General features: G+C 40.9%; 1 protein-coding gene across 2 annotated transcripts in view; it reads right to left on the bottom strand.

The window, feature by feature from the left end:
* LOC126188119 (SPARC-related modular calcium-binding protein 1) overlaps positions 1 to 22417 on the bottom strand; it is an 805467-nt gene that overhangs the window by 33728 nt on the left and 749322 nt on the right. For both annotated transcript variants that reach the window (XM_049929592.1, XM_049929591.1), the window contains 3 exons: positions 2615 to 2740; positions 1945 to 2055; positions 1765 to 1861 (listed from right to left, as the gene is read on the bottom strand). In XM_049929592.1, coding sequence (XP_049785549.1) covers positions 1765 to 1861; positions 1945 to 2055; positions 2615 to 2740 — 334 coding nt within the window. The remainder of the gene's footprint in view (positions 1 to 1764; positions 1862 to 1944; positions 2056 to 2614; positions 2741 to 22417) is intronic.

The following is a 22417-nucleotide window of genomic DNA, read 5'->3' on the forward strand; positions in this document are numbered from 1 at the left end:
GAGTGTCTCATTTCCTAATCTAATTCCTGCAGCATCGCCCGATTTAATTTGACTACATTCCATTATCCTTGTTTTGCTTTTGTTGATGTTCATCTTATATCCTTCTTTCAAGACACTGTCCATTCCGTTCAACTGCTCTTCCAGGTTCTTTGCTGTCTGACAGAATTACGATGTCATCAGCAAACCTCAAAGTTTTTATTTCTTCTCCATGGATTTTAATTCCTATTCTGAATTTTTATTTTGTTTCCTTTAATGCTTTTTCAAAATACAGATTGAATAACTTTGGGGATAGGCTACAACCCTGTCTCAATCCCTTCCCAACCACTGCTTCCCTTTCATGCCCCTCAACTCTTATAACTGCCATTTGGTTTCTGTACAAATTGTAAATAGCCTTTCGATCTCTGTATTTTACCCTTGATGCCTTCAGAATTTGAAAGGGAGTATTCCAGTCAACATTGTCAAAAGCCTTCTCTAAGTCTACAAATGCTAGAAATGTAGGTTTGCTTTTCCTTAATCTATTTTCTAAGATAAGTCATAAGGTCAGTATTGCCTCACTTGTTCCAACATTTCTACAGAATCCAAACTGATCTTCCCAGAGGTCGGCCTCTACCGGTTTTTCCATTCGTCTGTAAAGAATTCTTGTTAGTATTTTGCAGCTGTGGCTTATTAAACTGATAGTTTGGTAATTTTTACATCTGTTAACACCTGCTTTCTTTGGGATTGGAATTATTATATTCTTTTTGAAGTCTGAGGGTATTTTGCCTGTCACATCTCCCTCAATTCCCACATTTTTGCAGTTTCTTCAGTTCTAATCTACAGTTCATAACCAATGGATTGTGGTCAGAGTCCACATCTGCCCCCGGAAATATCTTACAATTTAAAACCTGATTCCTAAATCTGTCTTAACATTATATAATCTGAAACCTTCCAGTATCTCCAGGCCTCTTCCATGTATACAACCTCCTTTCACGATTCTTGAACCAAGTGTTAGCTATGGCAGCTTCCTCTTTCATTTCTTACCCCCATTCCATATTCACCTACTACATTTCCTTCTCTTCCTTTTCCTACTGTCGAATTTCAATCCCAAATGACTATTAAATTTTCGTTTCCCTTCACTATCTGAATAATTTCTTTTATCTCGTCATACATTTCATCAATCTCTTCATCATCTGCAGAGCTAGTTGGCATATAAACTTTTACTACTGTGGTAGGCATGGGCTTCGTATCTATCTTGGCCACAATAATGCATTCACTATGCTGTTTTTAGTAGCTTAACCGCACTCCTATTTTTATTCATTATTAAACCTAATCCTGCATTACCCCTATTCGATTTTGTATTTATAACCCTGTATTCACCTGACCCTAAGTCTTGTTCCTCCTGCCACCGAACTTCACTAATTCCCACTATTAGTAACGTTAACCTATCCATTTCTCTTTTTAAATTTTCTAACCTACCTGCCAGATTAAGGGATCTGATATTCCATGCCCCAATTCGTAGAATGCCAGTTATCTTGTTCCAATACTTTGTGTCAGTTGTGTAGTGGGAAACTTTAGACAATTCATTATTCTCTGATTATGAGGACATACATAATTGAGATGGTACTTAAAAAAGTTTCCAGTCAAGGGTACTTGCACTTTAACTTTACTTTGTTATTTGAATGCTCTAACTTCTGTAAATGCCACACACACACACACACACACACACACACACACACACACACCTGAACATAGTCAGGTAATATAATAAGATATGTTGTTTATTACCTTTCCTGACTGGTCCTGTTCCTTGCAGATATCATTTTCTTTGACATCATGTCCATAAGCTCTTTAAGGAACAACTGCTTACGGGGCTCAGAACAACCTAAATCGAAGTACACCAATTTTAAAATTACTTGTGAAACACATTGAACTTATTCTATTTATGCCTTACTCTAACATCATTACCATTCATTGGCCTCCTTGGAGCAGGAACTGCATCGCATTTTGGTATCTGATCTTTCACAGGTGTTCCTGGTATTGGCTTGCCGCTGTCTTCATGAACACACCAACAATAACCTGCATATGGTATCATAATTAACAACATGAAAGATGTCACATTCTGTGTGAAACAGTTGATTGAATATGACAATACAACACTACCTATCAATCAGAACTTTTATTTTCACCATCTACAAATGTATATACATATTGGGTAGGATACAATATTGTATTATTTTTGTTTATATTTATTCCTGAAAATGGTTCTGTATTCCTGTGATGTCATGTTCCAGTTGCTTTGTTAGGTTTTAATGGTCCTCATCATTCAGTACATTTCCTTATCGTTTTCTAACTTGTGTCTTTGCTGCTGAACTGTTCCTTTCTAACTTTGTCTGTTGTCTAAGATGGCCACAATTAAGTTTTACCCACAATAATTGTTTGGTGGCTAAAGGGAAGTTTAAAAAAGTACTGAAGTGACTTTATAATAACAGGAATACCCTATGTAAGCTGAAGAATAATGCCTTTATTATTTACAGACTTTTCAGCAGACTTATTTAATTAGAAAATAAATGTTATACAAAATTAATTCTTATCTCCACATTTTAAAGCATCGAGAAAAATATGAATACAAGCAAACCTGTTGAATTGTAGCATTGTATTTTCTGAAAGCGCCCATCAGGAGTGCACTCTGGCACATACAGTTTATCACTGCCAGCTTTCTGTTCTTCCAATACTGACCGCCTGTCAGACAGACAATCATTAGCTGAAAAAGAGGCAAATATTAGGAACATAAAATTGATACAAAAAATTAGTCTGTAACAATTAAATTTATGATCCAACAATGGAAAATCCAGGATGGAATGCAACAGTATTAGAGAAGGAAAGTTGCTGTTCACCATATAGTGGAGATACTGAGTCGTGATAGGCACTGCCCCCCCACCCCACCCCAGCCTCCTCCTTACCATCACCCAGTCGCCACTCTCATCATGCACTGGTGCTGCTGCTCGCAGTGTTGTTTCGTGTCTGAGACTGCAGACTTTTGTGTGTGTGTGTGTGTGTGTGTGTGTGTGTGTGTGTGTGTGTGTGTGTGTGTGTGTGTGTGTGTGTTGCTGACAAAGGCCGTAATGGCCGAAAGCTGTAATTGTGTGAATCTTTTTGTTGTGTCTATCGCGACTCGCCATCTCCGTTATATTGTCATATTTATGATCCAGATTGCCTATCAGATACTTTAGGCTTAGCATGTTGAATGCTGGAGTCACTAAATGAAACTATATTTGGCTTATGTAGTCTATCTGTCAAATACGTGTTCAGAAGAACTCATTTCTATTGTATCGATATTTGTGTGTTTTTCCCCGCATTATAGTTAATTTAAAAATAAACTGAACAGATGATACTTTCACCTATTGCAATGAATGTCAATATTTTGGGGACTATATTTTCATAAGTTAGTGCTAAGAGTGTTTTGGATAAGTTATTTCATAGTAAATCAGTGTCTGTGATTCCAACCAAAAGCTGAAATGCTTTACTCTGTTTTCAAATGTTCTTTTAAAAAGGAAAACTCAAGAAAATTGCCCCAGTTTGATCCCTCTACCACTGAAAAGATGAGTGAAATAAATGTTGGTTTCTGTAATGTCAAGGTACAGCTGCATTTTTTGAAACTGAACAAAGTTCCAGTGCACAAAGGAATTGTTTTCAGATTCCATACTGAATTTTCAGCAGATGTATCCCTTCTTCTAACTATAGTGTATCACAGATCCGTTTAAAAAAAACTCATGCCCAGCAGTTCGAAGAAAGCCCAGGGTCTACAAAAAGGTTAACAGAAGTGATTCACAAACTACCATCCCATATCTTTGACATCGTTTTCTTGCAGAGTCTTTGAACATATTCTAAGCTCAAACATGATGAACTATTTCAAACAGAATGATCTTCTCCGTGTCAACCATAATTGATTCCAGAAATATTAATCATGTGAGACAAGGCAGTCAAGTAGCTGCAGTATTTCTTGAATCCTGGAAAGAGTTTGACACCTATGCTTATTGTCAAAAGTACAATCATATGGGATTTCAAGTGAAATTTGATGACTTTTTGGTGGGGAGTATGTAGCATGTTACCTTGCCTAGATAGTCATCAGATGTAGATTAACTTCAGATGTCCCCCAGGGAAGTGTGTTGGAACCCTTGCTGCTCCTGATGTGTGTTAATGAGCTTGCAGGCAATATTAATAGTAACCTCAGACTTTTTGCAGATGATGCAGTTATCTGCAATGAAGTACTGACTAAAAGAAGATGCAGAACTGTTCAGTCAAACCTTGAGAATATTTCAGAGCAGTGCAAGGATTGACAACTTGTGTTAAGTGTTCAGAAATGTAAAATTGTACACTTCACGAAACAAAAAAGTGTAGTACCCTAGGACTATAACTTCAATGAGTCACTGCTGGAATTGGCCAGCTCATACACATCTTTGTATGTAATACACTGTAACAATATGAAACGGAATCATTACATAGGCCCAGTCATGGGTAAAGCAGGTGGTAGATTTCAGTTCATTGATAGAGTACTGGGGAAGTGCAATCAGTTTACAAGGGAGATTGCTTACAAATCAATCATGCAATCCATTCTAGAATACTGCTTAAGTATGTGGATTCTGTACCAAATAGTGATAACATTGGGTATTGAATATACACTGAAGCATAAAAGAAACTGGTATAGGCATGCTTATTCAAATTTAGAGATATGTGGACAGGCAGAATACAGCACTGCAGTTGGCAATGCCTATTAAGACAACAAGTGTCTGGTGCAGTTGTTAGATCTGTTACTGTTGATACAATGGCAGGTTATTTGGATTTAACTGAGTGTGAACATGGTGCTATAGTTGGCACATGAGCAATGGGACACAGCATCTCTGAGGTGGCAATGAAGTAGGGATTTTCCCATACGACCATTTCACTAGTGTACTGTGATTATCAAGATTCCAGTGAAACATCAAATCTCCAACATTGCTGCAGCCAGAAAAGATCCTGCAAGAACATGGTCAATGACAATGGAATAAATCTTTCAAATTGACAGAAGTGCAACCCATCCACAAATTGCTGCAAATTTCAATGCTGGGCCATCAGCAAGTGTCAGCATACAAAACAGTCAATGAAACATCATCGATATGGGCTTTCAGAGCCAAAAGCTCACTCGTGTACCCTTGCTGACTGCACAACACAAAGCTTTGCACCTCACCTGGGCTTGTCAACACCCGACATTGGGCTGTTGAGGACAGGAAACATGTTGCCTGGTAAGGCGAGTCTCGTTTCAAATTGTATTGAGTGGCAGGACGTGTACAGCTGTAGAGATAACCTCATGAATCCATGGACCCGTATGTCAGCAGGGGACTGTTCAAGCTGGCAGGGGCTCTGTAATGGGGTGGGGCATGTGCAGTTGGAGTGATGTGGGACCCCTGATACATCTAGATAAGACTGAGAGGTGCATGTACGTAAGCATTCTGTCTGATCACCTGCATCCACTCATGTCCATTGTGCATTCTGACAGACTTGGACAATTCCAGCAGGAGAGTGTGACACTCCACATGCCCAGCATTGCTACAGAGTGGCTCCGGAGTGGCTCCAGGAACACACTTCTGAGTTGAAACATTTCCTCTGGCCACCAAACTCACCAGACAGGAACATTATTGAGTGTATTTTGGATGCCTTTCAATGTGCTGTTCACAAGAGATCTCCACCCCTGTTGTAATCTTACAGATTTATGGACAGCCCTGTAGGATTCATGGTGTCAATTCCCTGCAGCACTACTTCAGACATTATTTGAGTCCATGCCACGTCATCTTGCGGCACTTCTGCACATTCCTGGGGGTCATACATGATATTATGCAGGTGTACCAGTTTATTTGACTTTTCAGTGTATAAAATGCATGTTAACAGACTTGTTTGACCAACAGGAGAGTGTCACAGAGATGCTGAAGAAACTGAGCTCTCAGACCCTTTAAGATAGATGTAAACTATCCCAAGAAAGTCTACTAAAACGTTTCCCACTTACATATGTGAATGGAATAGTAAGAAATCCTAATAAGTGGTACAATGGGACGTACTTTCTGCCATGCACTTTACAGTGGTTTATACATGTATATATAGCGAGGTTTTGCTCAATCTATACTCACCAAGGCAGTTTCTAAGTAATTGCTTTGACTTGTCTTGTAGCCTATGCCCCAAAGGGCAAGTAATATCAAGAATACTATAAACCATGAGCACAACAGCATTTACTGTTCTTGTCAGATGGCAGACTGGGTGAAGTGGTGCAGTGATTACTGGATCACTTTCAGAGGGAATGAATTGTTGAACTGGTTAGCATACAGGACTCTAATTCAGAAGTAGTGGACTTCAGATTACATCCAACCAAATTTTACAACTGTTAAATAACAAAATAGTGCCAGTTGTTATTTTATGAGACCTGTCTAAGGCATTTGACTGTGTGAATCACAGTCTCCTTGTTAAACTGAGTTTTTGTGGGATTGATGGTGCACTTAATTAAAGGAGTGCAGAAATTTTTATTTACAAGGGAAACTCTACATCACCCGCCCCCCCCCACCCCCCAATCAGATTTAGTGGTGAGAAGGTCCACTGGATAACCCATCAGAAACTGAACACAGATCAAGCATGAAAACAGGAAGGAGGTATACTGAACTGTAAAAAGAAGCAAAATAGAAACAGTGAACAGTCCAAGCTCAAGATGTACAACATCGCACGAGTATGAATAACACTAGCATCATGGTTATGTGGTTATGGCATTGGACTGCGAAGGGGTAGATCCATGTTCTGATCTCACTTGTGCCCCCCTGCCTCTTTTTTCATGAAATTATGAACTGTCCATCTGGTCATTGACTTGTGTGTTATGTGTTTGCTGTATTCAAATATGTGTGTGTGTGTGTGTGTGTGTGTGTGTGTGTGTGTGTGTGTGTGTGTGTGTGTGTGTGTGTCATGGTGTAATATCTGTCTGTTGAAGAAAGGAACCTCCAGATGTACAAACCTCCTATTTGTTCTGCCCAAGTACAACACGTCGTGACTCTTGCGTTCCGTTTTGGCTCTTTGATTCCTTTGTTTTATATTTGTTATTTTCATTTCTGTGAGGTCTATGCAGCATCTTGCTTGCTCTCACTATTAATCACATTTACTTGTGAACAGTATTGCATTCTTGCCACATGACATTCTATAACTGATTTATAGTATGACAACTGCCAAGGCCAGAGAAGGAGAACAGACACGTCAGTGAGTGGACAGACAGTTCATACACCTGTGTTTGTGTGTGTGTGTGTGGGGGGGGGGGGGCAGGGGAGTTTGAAGACGGATCTGCTTTGCAGACCAACTATGTAACCACACAACCATGCCTTTGTCCTTCCAATTCTCTCAACCTTGCAAATCTTGAGCTTCACAATTTATATTTTGCTCCTTTTTTCACAGTTCAGTATGCCTTCTTCCTGTTTTCGTGTTCAATCTATTTCAGTTTTTTATGGGCTATTATGGCATGGAGTTTCCCTTGTTAGTTATTAGTAATTCATACAATGCAGCCAGAGGAGATAATTATGACTGAGGAGAAATCATATGGGATTCCTCAAGGCTCAATCTTAGATCCATTACTGTTCCTCACATGTGTAAACGCACATCTGTCTAACATACAATACAGAATTAGCTCTCTTTGTGGATGACACTAGTTTTATAATCAATCCAAGTATACATATAGAAACAGAAGAAATGGTAAACAATGTTCTTGAAGTAGCATTGACTGGTTTTCTGTGTAAGGTCTCACTCTCAATTTTAAAATGACAACATATTCAATTCCGCACATTTAGAGGTACTACATGAATGATGTTTAACACAGTGTGAGGAAATAAGCAGGATTGAAACTTCAAAATTCTTAGGTATCAATATTGATGAAAACTTTAAATGGAATAAGTACACTTTGTAACTCCTAAAATAACTTAGTTCATTCCCATTTGCACTTACAATCATTGCAAACCTTATGGAGAGAGAACTCAGTAAGATGACACATTGTGCTTATTTTTCATTCATTAATGATGTGTGGAATACTGTTTTGGAGTAATTGATCTTTAGTAGTAGAAGAAGAAGAAGAAGAAGAAGAAGAAGAAAACAACCTTCATTTCTCAAGAACATGCTGTAAACATAATATGTGGTGCTCATCCATGATCATATTTTAGAAATCTGTGAAATTAGGTTTTTTACTATTGCTTCACAGTATATTGATTCCCTCATGAAGTTTGTTGTAAAAATCCACTGCAGTTAAATAGGAACAATGATGTACATAACTATAGTACCAGAAGAAAAGATAATATTCATCATGCTACCTTAAGGTTATCTTTAGCACAAAAAGGAGTGCACAATGTTGCATCCAAAATTTCTGAACTAACTCTTCCCATTCTATAGAAGAATTTCTGTTATTGTCATGTGTAAAAGGTGGTGAGTAGGAATTACTAACTCTCATGTGGACAGCAGCACTTTAAAATGATCAGCATGCAGCCATATTTACAAAATAATATGTGATATGAATTTAAAATGACCTGTTCCACATCATTACGATTTATCATGAAAATGACCCATGGAACATGAAACTAGCTACTCACCATATAGAAGAGATGGTGAGTGGTAGACCGGCCTGGAGATGGCAGTGGCCATGTGTGTGCAAGTTGTGACTGTGTGGGGTTTTTGTTTTGTATTTCTGAAGAAGGAGTTAGTCCAATAGCTGAATATTTAACAATTTTTTTTAATTGTGCCTGTCTACCACTCAATGCACCCTCCATGTAGAGAGTAGCAATCTATCTTTTTCATATTATTGTTAAAATCATGATTTGCGTGCAAACAGAACCTGCAATCTTTTTTTTTATTTTGATGCACTGAATCTTCCATAAGATGGCCTTCAGTATAATTATGAATTATATAAAATACACTTATAATAGAAAAACACATTGTAATTCTGTCATACTTTTGTTGACAATAACATACAAGTCACATATCACCATTGCAAACGATGCTGCCTCATCTGAGGAGGAGCAAGGTGTGGGCAGATTTTGGAAAAGTATGAGCAGGGACAGGCAGTAGCAGTTGGCCTGACAGCAGGAATATCATTTATGATGGCACCATATTATCATCTTTGGGTAATGGTATGGGACAGCACTGATGGCAGCCATATAGTAGTACATAAGATACAAGTTTTGGTTGATGTTTGTCATAAAGTAAAGTTCTGTACATTTCTATATCATCTCCGACATCAAATGAAGCCATAGCCTTGTAATCCAAGATGAAACTCCATGAATGAAGATAGGTGTATTCATGAAAGTTTTGGATTTGGGCATCTACTAATGGGGGTTTGATGAAATGCCAGAATAAAAACATGAATTTTTGAACGACATCATGACATCAATTTGGCAACACTTTTTTCCATTGAGTTGTTTACAACACACTGTCTAACAAGCTTGAAATAATCTTTCAAGGCATGTCAACATACGGAACAGTGCACACAGCCTGCAGTCTCCCATTCCACAAACCTCCCACCAAACCTCTGGCTCAATTTCAACCATACCTGGCACAGTTACAGCAGGCATCAGGAGTATCTGTACTGACCACCTAGATCCAATAGTAATGGAAATATGAGCAAAAAAGTGTTTTTCCACAGCCAGACATATAGGCTGGCCAGCACAATAGGTGTGTTGTATGAGAACAGTATCGGCACTGCTTTATCGACCTGCTTTGCAGAGCAGCCTGCACATCAGGGCAAGAAACTTTTCAAACTATTAACTGGTAGGCTGCCCTTTATGACAGCCATGTTATGTGAGCAGTATTGGCATATTTCATCTGACTGTAGTGCAGGGGGCTTCATGTGCAGATGATCATTGCTGTGGGTAGGTAGAGAAGGATGGAGGAGGGGATGGACAGGGTAAGGGATCAGGAGGGTAATGATATGGAGAGAGGGGGGACATGACGGTATGGAGAGAGAGAGAGAGGCAGAGAAGGGGGACAGATAGCACTGAAAGGGCGAGAGAGAGAGAGAGAGAGAGAGAGAGAGAGAGAGAGAGAGAGAGAGAGAGAGAGAGAGAGAGAGAGAGAGGGGGGGGGCGAGAGAAGGAGAGAGCGAGAGAGCAAGAGAGGGAGAGAGCAAGAGAGGGAGAGAGCAAGAGAGGGAGAGAGCAAGAGAGGGAGAGAGCAAGAGAGGGAGAGAGCAAGAGAGGGAGAGAGCAAGAGAGGGAGAGAGCAAGAGAGGGAGAGAGCAAGAGAGGGAGAGAGCAAGAGAGGGAGAGAGCAAGAGAGGGAGAGAGCAAGAGAGCAAGAGAGAGAGGGGGGGGCGAGAGAGAGAGAGAGAGAGAGAGAGAGAGAGAGAGAGAGAGAGGGGGGGCGAGAGAGAGAGGGGGGGGGGCGAGAGAGAGAGAGGGAGGGTGGAGGAGGAGAGTGGCAGAGGGTGGAGGAGGAGGGGGGCAGAGGGTGGAGGAGGAGGGGGGCAGAGGGTGGAGGAGGAGGGGGGCAGAGGGTGGAGGAGGAGGGGGGCAGAGGGTGGAGGAGGAGGGGGGCAGAGGGTGGAGGAGGAGGGGGGCAGAGGGTGGAGGAGGAGGGGGGCAGAGGGTGGAGGAGGAGGGGGGCAGAGGGTGGAGGAGGAGGGGGGCAGAGGGTGGAGGAGGAGGGGGGCAGAGGGTGGAGGAGGAGGGGGGCAGAGGGTGGAGGAGGAGGGGGGCAGAGGGTGGAGGAGGAGGGGGGCAGAGGGTGGAGGAGGAGGGGGGCAGAGGGTGGAGGAGGAGGGGGGCAGAGGGTGGAGGAGGAGGGGGGCAGAGGGTGGAGGAGGAGGGGGGCAGAGGGTGGAGGAGGAGGGGGGCAGAGGGTGGAGGAGGAGGGGGGCAGAGGGTGGAGGAGGAGGGGGGCAGAGGGTGGAGGAGGAGGGGGGCAGAGGGTGGAGGAGGAGGGGGGCAGAGGGTGGAGGAGGAGGGGGCAGAGGGTGGAGGAGGAGGGGGGCAGAGGGTGGAGGAGGAGGGGGGCAGAGGGTGGAGGAGGAGGGGGGCAGAGGGTGGAGGAGGAGGGGGGCAGAGGGTGGAGGAGGAGGGGGGCAGAGGGTGGAGGAGGAGGGGGGCAGAGGGTGGAGGAGGAGGGGGGCAGAGGGTGGAGGAGGAGGGGGGCAGAGGGTGGAGGAGGAGAGGGGCAGAGGGTGGAGGAGGAGAGGGGCAGAGGGTGGAGGAGGAGAGGGGCAGAGGGTGGAGGAGGAGAGGGGCAGAGGGTGGAGGAGGAGAGGGGCAGAGGGTGGAGGAGGAGAGGGGCAGAGGGTGGAGGAGGAGAGGGGCAGAGGGTGGAGGAGGAGAGGGGCAGAGGTGGAGGAGGAGAGGGGCAGAGGGTGGAGGAGGAGAGGGGCAGAGGGTGGAGGAGGAGAGGGCAGAGGGTGGAGGAGGAGAGGGGGCAGAGGGTGGAGGAGGAGAGGGGCAGAGGGTGGAGGAGGAGAGGGCAGAGGGTGGAGGAGGAGAGGGGCAGAGGGTGGAGGAGGAGAGGGGCAGAGGGTGGAGGAGGAGAGGGGCAGAGGGTGGAGGAGGAGAGGGGCAGAGGGTGGAGGAGGAGAGGGGCAGAGGGTGGAGGAGGAGAGGGCAGAGGGTGGAGGAGGAGAGGGGCAGAGGGTGGAGGAGGAGAGGGGCAGAGGGTGGAGGAGGAGAGGGGCAGAGGGTGGAGGAGGAGAGGGGCAGAGGGTGGAGGAGGAGAGGGGCAGAGGGTGGAGGAGGAGAGGGGCAGAGGGTGGAGGAGGAGAGGGGCAGAGGGTGGAGGAGGAGAGGGGCAAGAGGGTGGAGGAGGAGAGGGGCAGAGGGTGGAGGGTGGAGGAGGGAGTGGTTGACAGAGATATGGGGAAGGAATTGGTCATTGTGAGGGGGAGGAGGAGATGAAGGGGGAGGGGGAGATGAGGGTGGAGAAAGAAATCGACCAAGAGAGGGGGAGGAGGAGATGAGTACAACTTGTGTGTTGAACATACACATGGTTAAAACCATGGGAATTGGGTTAGTTTCCTGTAAAGATGATGTTATACAGATAAGTAGTTCTTGTAAAGTCATGGCCTATACTAAAGTAAATTTTTCCCTATATTTGGAGCTTAACATTTCACTGTCATTATTTATTTTAATTGACACATTGTAATTGACATTTCAAGACATAAACTGAAGAACAAATGTATTAGTGAGTATGCCTGTTGGCATAGTGAATGGAACAGTTGATTATATCATGTGACTAGAATGTTGTCAAACCTGGTACAGGCTATTGTGGTAATGGGCAACACCTAGGGTGTCAGTTCATTTGACTGAGGCCAGGTGGAGGGTACCTTACTTGTGGGAAATCTATGTCCGAGTTCTCATGTGCACTGCAATTTTCACATGCAACTATACCAATGGTGTATCTTGAATATCTCATTTCATGCCAACTGCCGTGAACAGCAAAAAGTTAATAAAAGAGGTCACCATACCTATTGTAGATTGTTATAGCAGTGATATGTGTCAGATTACATCTACTCACCAGTTCTATTGCCTGATGATAACTGGTGAGTAGCTATGCCCACTGAAAAATCTTTTTCCTATGGGATACAGAAGTCACCACCCTACACAGTTCATTGTTCTCACTTGACAATGTGCAGTGCAGAGATTAACATACATGCAGTAACCCCACTACTGGATACTCAAAGCATAGAAAAAGGATGCCTGGACTGATGAATTGTGGTGCATGTCAGTATTATGGTATGAATAAATGAAAACCAAAATGAGATTGTGTCTTCCATGTGCCAATAGACTACTGTTTAGTCAAAAGGTATTTTCATTAGGAATGAAATTATATCTCACCTATGCTTGTCATTATTTCTCACCGTCAGGTGATTCAGGAATCTAATGCCCAATAGATTTGTTTTGCTTACATTACGCTGTGGCGACCTACACCTTCAACAAGATAATTCACCAATTTCTAAATGGTTTGAAAAATACTCCACAGATATGGTATCTGATTTCATTCCTGTTTAACACATCCGGTGTGCCTTTGATCATGATGTGTTTTCTTTGTACCCATGTCTGACCAATCACCACAATTATGGGGCGTGTTTTTTAAGTAAGTACCGTTTTGAAATTAAAAATAGATGTGGTAAGATATCTCAATAATTTTATTTTCACAAGAAAGCCTGTACCTTAATCTACTTTTCTGCATAATTTCCATCAATACTGAGACACTTGTCATAACATTGTGCCAGTTTTTGAATACCCTTCTCACAGAAGTCTGCCGCCTGACTTGCTAACTACTGCATCACCAATGTTTTGACTTCACCATTGTCTTGAAGACACTGACCTCCCAGGTCTTTCTTCAGGTGCAGGAACAGATGGTATCCACTGGGCATAAGATCAGGGCTGTACGGAGGATGATCTAGAGTTTCCCATTGAAAAGATGTGATGAGATCCTTGGTCTGATTTGCCACATGCGAACGGGCATTGTCTCGCAGCAAAACGATGCCCTTGCTCAATTTCTATGGATTGTTGCTTTGATTCTAGTGTGACTTAGGCCAACCATGTTTCATCGCCCATAACAATTTGGCTTAAGAAATCATCACCGCTGTTGTGGTAACGCTCAAGGAAAGTCAATATACTGTCTAGACGTTTGGTTTTGTGTATATCTGTCAACATTTTCGGTAACAAACGTGTGGACAATTTTCGGTAATTCATGTGCTCAGTCACAATGCCATACAAAACACTACAAGAAACATTAGGAAAGTCATTTCGGAAGGAGGAAATCATAAAGCATCTGTTTTCTCTCACCTTATTGTCCACTTCCTGCACCAAACTTTCATTAATGACTGAAGGACGCCCACTCCCTTGTTCATCAAGCACATTTGTGCGGCCATCTTTAAATGCTCTCACCCACTTTCTTACCATTCCATCACTCAATGTTTACTCCGTAAACTGCACAGATCTCATGATGAATATCAATCTCTTTTAGACCGTTAGCACTAAGAAATCTTATAACAGCCCGTACTTCACAGTCGACGGGACTCACGATTATCAGAGGCACCTTAAACACTCAGGACACAATGTAAACAAGGAAGTATCAGACTGTAATGCTGTCAGTGCATAGTTTAAGGTATGGGCTTTCATGTAAAAATAAAATTGAGATATCTTTGCAACTCTTTTTTTAATTTCAAAACGGTACTTACTTAAAAAACACGCCTCGTATCAAGGTAGCCAAGAGGTCATTCATCAGAATGGTTTTGGAGTTTAGGAGTCAACACCACAACGTGTTGTTACCATCTTGAGGATGAAATGGAGTGCTATACGCCACAAGGCAGGTGTTGCTTTTTTAAGACCTCTGTCTTCGGACTGGTATGACATGCCCCACACCCACCACAAATTCCTCTCCTGTGCTGACCTTTTCATCTCAGAGTAGCACTTGCAACCTGCATCCTCAATTATTTGCTGAATGCATTCGACTCTCTGTCTTCCTCTACAGTTTTCACTTTCTATTGTTCCTTCTAGTACCATGGAAGTCATTCCTTGATGTCCTATCACCCTGTCCATTCTCCTTGTCAGTGTTTTCCATAAATTTTTTTCTTCGCTGACTTTGAGGATAACCAACTGATTCCTTACCTTACCAGTCCACTTAATTTTCAGCATTCTTCTGTAGCACCACATCTCAAATACTTCTCATCTCTTCCATTTTTCCTGTTATCTAAAGCTCCAAATGTGCATTCTCTGAAACTTGCATATCAAACTAAGACCTATGTTTGATACTAAAAGAATTCTCTTGGCCAGGAATGCCCTTTTTGCCGGAGGTAGTCTGGTTTCTATGTCCTCCTTGCTCCATCCACCGCACATTATATTGCTGCCTAGGCAACAGAATTCCCTAACTTCATCTATTTTGTAATCCCCAATTCTGTTGTTAAGTTTCTCACAGTTCTCATTTCTGCTACTTCTCATTAGTTTTGTCTTTCTTAGATTTATTATCAACCATATTCTATACACATCAGAATGTTCATTCCATTCAACAAATCCTGTAATTCTTCTTCACTTTCACTGAGGATAGCAATGTTATCAGCCAATCTTACCACTGATATCCTTTCACCTTGTATGGTAATCCAACTCTTTAACCTTACTTTTATTTCCGTGATTGCTTCTTTGATGTATAGCTTGGACAGTAAAAGCAAAAGGTTACATTCCTATCTTACACTCTTCTTAGTTTGGGCACTTTTTTCTTGGTTTCCACTGTTATTGTTACCTCTTGGTTTTTGTACACATTGTATATTACCTGTCTTTCCCCATGCTTGCCCTTATTTTTCTCAGAATTTCTAACATTTTGCACCATTTTACATTGTCAAATGCTTATTTCAGGTTGACAATTCCTAAGAAAATGCCTTTACTTTTCTTCAGTCTAGCTTCCTTTATCAATCAAAATGTCAGAATTGTGCATCTGGTACCTTATCTTTAATAAAGCCAAACTGATTGTCACCTAACAGATAATCGATTTTATTTTCCATTCCCTGTATATTATTTTTGTTGGCAACCTGGATGCATGAGAGTTATGCTGATTGTGCAGTAATTCTTGAACTTATTGGCTGTTGCTATCTTCTGAACTGTGTTGATGGTGTTTTTCTGAAAGTGTCATACATTCTACAAGTCAACGTGATGAGTTGTTCTGTTACCACTTCCCCCAATGATCTTACAAATTCCAATGGAATGTTATCCATCCTTCTGTCTCATTTGATCTTAACTCTTCCACAGCTCTTTAACATTCTGATTCTAATACTGGATCCCCTATTTTTCCCTATTTACTCCCGCTTCTTCTTATATCATATCATCATGCAAGTGCTCCCTCTCAGAGGCCTGCTACGTACTCTTTCCACCTATTCACTCTCTTCTCAACATTTAACAGTGAAATTCCCATTACACACTTAATAATACCACCCTTGGTTTTAATTGCCCCAGAGGATATCTTTAATTTCTTATACACTGAATCAGTCCTTCCGACAATCTTATTTCTCAATTTCATCACATTTTTCATGCAGCCATTTCATCTTAGCTTCCCTGCACTTCCCACTTATTCCATTACTAAGTGACTTATTTCTTTATTCTTGAATTCGCTTGACCCTTTTTGTACTTACTTCTTTAGTCAATCAGTTGAAGCATTTTTTTCAGTTACCCATGGTTCCTTCACTGTTACCTTCCTTGTACTTATGCTTTTGTTTTCAACTTCTGTGAGAACCCCTTTTAGAGATGTCCTTTCCTCTTCAACTGCAGTACCTACTGAATTATTGATTACTGCTGTATCTATAGCCTCAGACAACTTCAAGTTTATCTCTTTATTCCTCAATATTTCCATATCCCATTTCTTTGTGCAATGATTTTTCCTCACTTGTCTTTAAACTTCAGCCTATTCTTCACCATTACTAAATTGTGATCCGAATCCATATGTGCTCCTGGGTGTGTCCTACAATCCAATATCTGATTTTGCATTAAATGAAATCTTCCCATGCATCCTGGCCTTTTCCAAGTAGACCTCTACCTCGTATGATTCTTGAACAGAGTATTCACCATTACTGTCTGAAATTTATTTCAGAACTTAGTCTTTCTCCTGCCTCATTCCTGCTACCAAGCCTATATTCTCCCTTAACCCTTTCTTCTACAACCGCATTCCAATCGCCCATGACTACTAGATTTTCAATCTCACTTTATGCACTGATTTATCCACTCGATATCCTCATATACTTTCTCATCTCTTCATCTGCTGCATGTGACATCATCATGTATGCCTGAACTATTGTTGTAGGTGATGGTTTGCTGTTGATTCTGATAAGAACAACCTTATGACTGAACTGGTTACAGTAACATACACACTGCTCTACCTGCCTATTCACAATGAATCTTACTTCCATTATTTTCTGCTGCTGTTGATATTACCCTATATTCATCTGACCGGAATGCTTGTCTTTCCATTTCACTTCACATGCTCCACTTTATTTAGATTGAGCCTTATCATTTTCCTTTTTGTATTTTCTAGCTTCCCTACCACATTCAAACTTCTGACATTCAGTGCAGTGACACTTAGAACATTATCCTTTTGTTGGTTATCAATCTTTTTCTGCTGTTTGCCTCCCCCTTGGCAGCCCCCTTCTGGAGATCGGAATGGGGGATCTAGTCCAGAACCTTTTGCCACTGGAGACATCACCACCACACTTTTCAATTACAGGTCACATGTCTTGTGAATACACATTATGCAACTTTAATGCTATGGCTTCTATCACCATCTGCATCCTCATGCCATTGATAACTGCTGATTCTTCACCTTCAGGAGCAGTTTTCCACCACAAAGGCAAGAGAGTGCTCTGAACCTCTGTCCACTCCTCTGCCATCTTTGATAAGGCCACCATTGCTGACGATTTTTATTCAAAATTTAAGCAGTGGCAGGATTCAAACCTGTGACAAAGGACATTTTGATTACAAACCAGAGATGCTACCCCTAGACCATGGATGCTTTGCTAGATGTTTCTTAAGGATGTATAAAAATGAGGTAATGTAAACATTCAATTACAGAAAAAGCAAAGCCAAACTTAAAGATCAGATAATTAAGAGAAGAGAGTAAGCTTTAAAGTTAGTGTGATAGTCTGGTCATTTTGCTCCTACCACTGAACACCATTTGCTTCTCCCTATTCCTATTTCACCCTTGGTGGGTACAGCTTGCTTCCTCCCAACTGCCCAAGTAATTCCATCATCCATACTCTAATTTATTAATTTCTGTCTACACTACAGCAATACACTGATGAGCCAAAAAACACCCTGCTTAATAGCTTGTTTGTCCATGCACAAGCATTATGTTCCTTCGGTAGAGATGGCATAGATCACCATCTATCCCCTACTTTACAGAGCAGACAAGCCTCTGAACCCCAAATTCAGTAAAGGGTCATGGACGTCCAGCTGTTTAGTGCCTAGTGGTAGTTTCACTGTCATCATACCCGTTTTTGTAGATGCCCATGACAATAGCAGGTGAACACTCAACCAACTTTGTCATGTTTGAGATACTCATTCACAGGCACTATGTAATAATAACCTGCCATTTGTCAAAGTTACTTGTCTCAATGGATTTCCCCATTTGCAGCCCATATCTTCACAAGGGTGATCCTCTGTCCGCGTCTACTCCACTTACATACTTTTGTTATGCCACATGCCTTCAGTGCCACCAGGTGGCATCCAACGTCATGGTTGACAGTGGTCATAATGTTTTAGCTGATCAATGTATGTACCACTATCATACATACAGTTTGGGATTTTTGTTTGCTCTACTCCATTTCTTTTTCTGATCAGTTGATAGTTGTGATAAAATGAAAACCTACACTTTGAAGCTTTAAATCATTAGCCAGTCATGTGATCATTTTTGGCTGCTATTAACTCTAATAATGGTTCTGAACTCTCTTTTTCTCAACCACTTAATTGAAAATGCAATTTCTAGGTCTTTTCCTGCCACCTCATTGAAGCTCCTTCCATTATTAAATACTGTTTCAGCAGTTTTCATGGGTTATTAATGAGCCTTGCAGTGAGCTGCATTTTAATAAACTGCAAGTATTTGAGTTAGTTTAATGGTTAAGCATATTATTTGACACTGTTTGCATGCTTCCTTGCCCCTACAGGACGTGTGTTTGAATAACCACATAGTTTCATGCATAAAGTGTTTGTAAATAGTCACCACTGTAACTATAATGAAGGATGACATCATATGGATCATTTGATACACAGATCTAAGGATAACAAGTATTACATGTTGAAACTTGTTATTCAAGTAACACATGTGACCCAAACAATACATAATATTTATGATCTCCATACTCCAGCCAACCATTCACTGCAATGACGTCTCCAGTTTCAGAACACACCTTAATGCTGTTATTTCAGCTGTTCAGTCAGTGACCTGTAAGCTGAAATTGACACTGTGTGTCAATGTCATTGCAATCACTCATAGGTTAGGGTATACAAAGATTTGTGCCACATGGATTCTTCAAAGGCAAACTTTGTATCATGAAGAACAAAGAATCTACAAATAGTTGTTTTCCTTGTTGTGGTCCTTATGGATACAGCTTGTGAGAAGTGATGCAGCAATGATAATGAAATCATATGCAGTACTGTACCTCAGTGGGTAAGCACAGGACTAAACATCTGAAGGTCCGGCACTCAATCCCTAGTAGTCCCTTGGATTTTTTCTGTCATTTCTTTTACCTACAAAAATCATTTGTTACCTTGAAAAATACCACATTGCACTACAGTTCGAAGATTATGCTGAACTATCAATCCTCCTATAGCTGGGTACATAAGCCAATTTGAAGATCCCAGGAAGGTAAGGAAATTATAATCATGCCCAGTAAAATTATTTGGTGTTTACAACAACTATGATATAGCTAGCTTTGCTTAGGGCAAACTTAGAAAGTAGGTGGGACATACAAGCAAAGCAGGACCGTGAGAGCTCATAGACCCTCAAGGTAGACATCATATGTCCCTAACATTAACACTACATTATAGTGAATACAATTTAATAATAGTTACTATAAGGGGGCAACAATAAGTTTGCATTTGAGGACCTTACTTGAATGTGTATAGAAGACAGTTTGACTCTGAGGTGAGTATATAAGCACCAACATGTAGGCAAGGGATTAGTGTAGCATTCATATCTTTCTGATACGCATCCAGTAAATATGGAAATGAAAATTATAGTGATGGTATTACAAAAATGTGTCCACATGAGGCAAACATGCTGTTATTCTTTTCTTGGCTGCTGCAGGATGAACACTTTCAGACATTCACTGGTAGAATTGGGCATGTCTGTCAAAAAGTACCATTGTGGAATCGTGCACCAGCTTCTGTGCTGGTTGTGATTCCACACAAAATCCAATATTGTGAATTTTGTAATGCAGAAGTTATTCTCAGTCAAGTGGGAGATAATTGAACATGCATCCTATGGTCCTGATGATGTTCCATGTGATTATCCCTTATAAATGGCCTCAAAGGGTTGAGGTTTCCTGTCAGACAAGCACTTGCAGCAGGCAGTTATGGACTACTACTTGCAGGAGGACACAGTCATTTACAAAATAGGTATCTTCAACTTGGTGTGTCACTGGGATGATCACCTCAATCCTCATGGTGAATTTGCATGACTGGAATAGTAAATCTTAAGTGTACAGCCTTCAAAATGAAACTTCCTGATCACCACTTATAAACAGCCAGCTGATGAAAGATATGGCTCAGCATTTAAGACACAATATTCATTATGGAAAAGGAGAATGGTTAAGAGCAGCATCTGGCAATTTTCTGCGGCATCCCTAAATCACATTAGGTGAAAACTGGGATTATTTCTTGAACAAAGCCATAATCCATAACATTCCCCATCTTTTTTCAGTATGAATTAGTTCTCAATTAAAACAAAAAATCTAGCCACATGGTAAATATCATGTTCCAATTGTATATCAATGTGCATAAAAGTGTGTATTATGTATGATACATGTATAATACTGGAACTAAGTGCTACTCAATGCAGGCTTACTGATGATACATAGGCAAATGAAAGAACATTTCTCTGATTCTATTCAGCAGACAGATGCAGCCCCCATAACAGATCAGCAAGTAAGGTAAACCATCACTAAAAAGCAAAAACTTAACAAGTGTCAACAATATTTCAAGCAAACTGCAAAAACTCTGCTGTTATCAGTTCAAACTCCTGGCTCATATATTCAGCATCTTCCTCAATCAAGGTCACTTTCCTGGCAGAATAAAATTTGCTTTTGTGAAGCTCCTCTACAAAAAGATGTTGCCACAGATGCTACAAATTATAATTTTATCTCCTTTCTGACTGCATTTTACAAAGTCGCTGAAAAATTAAATTTTGGCAAGATTGCCTATCACCTTGAAAAATTTGAAAGAACTAGCAAAAATGAAAGTGGATTCAGGATATGGTCCACTACAACTGAAGCCATATTTTCATTAACAAATAATGTTTTGGAATGTTTTGACAAGAAGAGACAGCCTGTTGGCATATTTTGTGACCTGTCTAAGGCTTTTGACTGTGCCAGTCTATAGAGAAAGCCTGCCACTAATGGATCCAAGGATAATTAGGAAACTTGCTGAAATCCTGTCTACAGGACAGACAACAGAAAATAGCATTAGAAGGAAACAACGTGCAGGTAGGAGAAGTACAGTCTGACTGGGGAGACGTGGATTACGGAGTTCCACAAGATTTTCTCCTTGATCTCCTGCTGTTTCTTACCTACACCAATGGCCTACTTCTGACCTCCAAGAAAGCAAGCAACTTCAAAATGTTGGCAGATGTCAAGCATTGTGACAGACAATAAAATATGGCTTCAGAATTTATTGGTAACCAGTTACTTGCAGATGTTCTGAACTGGTTCACAGTAAATTCTCTAGCAAAAAACTCAGAAAAATGTATTATATTCTCATGCAGAAAGCCAGCAGGAGATTGTTATTGCACATAAAAGCCAGCAAATATAGAGGGTACATCGTTCAAAACTCTTAGGCATCCAGTTAGACAATAGGTGTAACAGGGAACATTGCATCCTTCAAGGCTTAGCTCAGGTACATTTCCTACCAGAATAATGTCAAAATTGGAGACATCAGTGTCTTGAAATCTACCTGCTTTAATTTCCTGAAGTGTTATGGAATAATCTTTTGGGTCAATTCACCATTTATCAAAATAAGTTTTTAGAGTGCCTCCATTCAGTCATGCTTCACAGTGTTACTCTGTATGAAACAAAGGAGTCACAACCATAACAGGAGGAAACGTGACATACATGTGACCAGAAGATTTGCCTCTGGTGCAAAAAGGTGTAAAATACACTAGCACAAAAATTGTTAACTCACTTCCAAGTGATTAATGGCCTAAGTGAAAAAGTTGATTATTTAAAAGTAAGCTAAAGGACTTCCTGCTTGAAAAATTAATTATGCCTTATAAATCACATTTTTTGTGTCACCTGAATGGTCTTCGTATTTTATATATACAACTCTGTGTTTAGGTAACAACTGGAATTCGTTTTTTCCACCTCTCTGTGTGACTGTTAATGACCTGAATATCATAATGTGTTAAATGTTTTGACTTGTTTCACATCTAAGTGCTATCACACAATAATGAATATATGTAATATTTATCATATTACATATAAAAACAAATAAATAAAAACTACATTAAGCCAACTGAAGATGGGTGCAAATTCAAACTGCATTTTGACAAATAAATAAAGTCCAAAAAAGAGGATGGTTATCCTCTTCCTTCAAGTAGTTTAATTCACAATCATTTGTGCAATCATCACCATCACAGGTAAATAGTACCTAAGAATTGAATCATGACATTCTGAAATCAGATTTTTAATTATAAGGCGTATGCAGAAGCAGATGCAGATCCA

The sequence above is a fragment of the Schistocerca cancellata genome, chromosome 5, assembly GCF_023864275.1.
Source record: "Schistocerca cancellata isolate TAMUIC-IGC-003103 chromosome 5, iqSchCanc2.1, whole genome shotgun sequence".
NCBI lineage: Eukaryota > Metazoa > Arthropoda > Insecta > Orthoptera > Acrididae > Schistocerca > Schistocerca cancellata.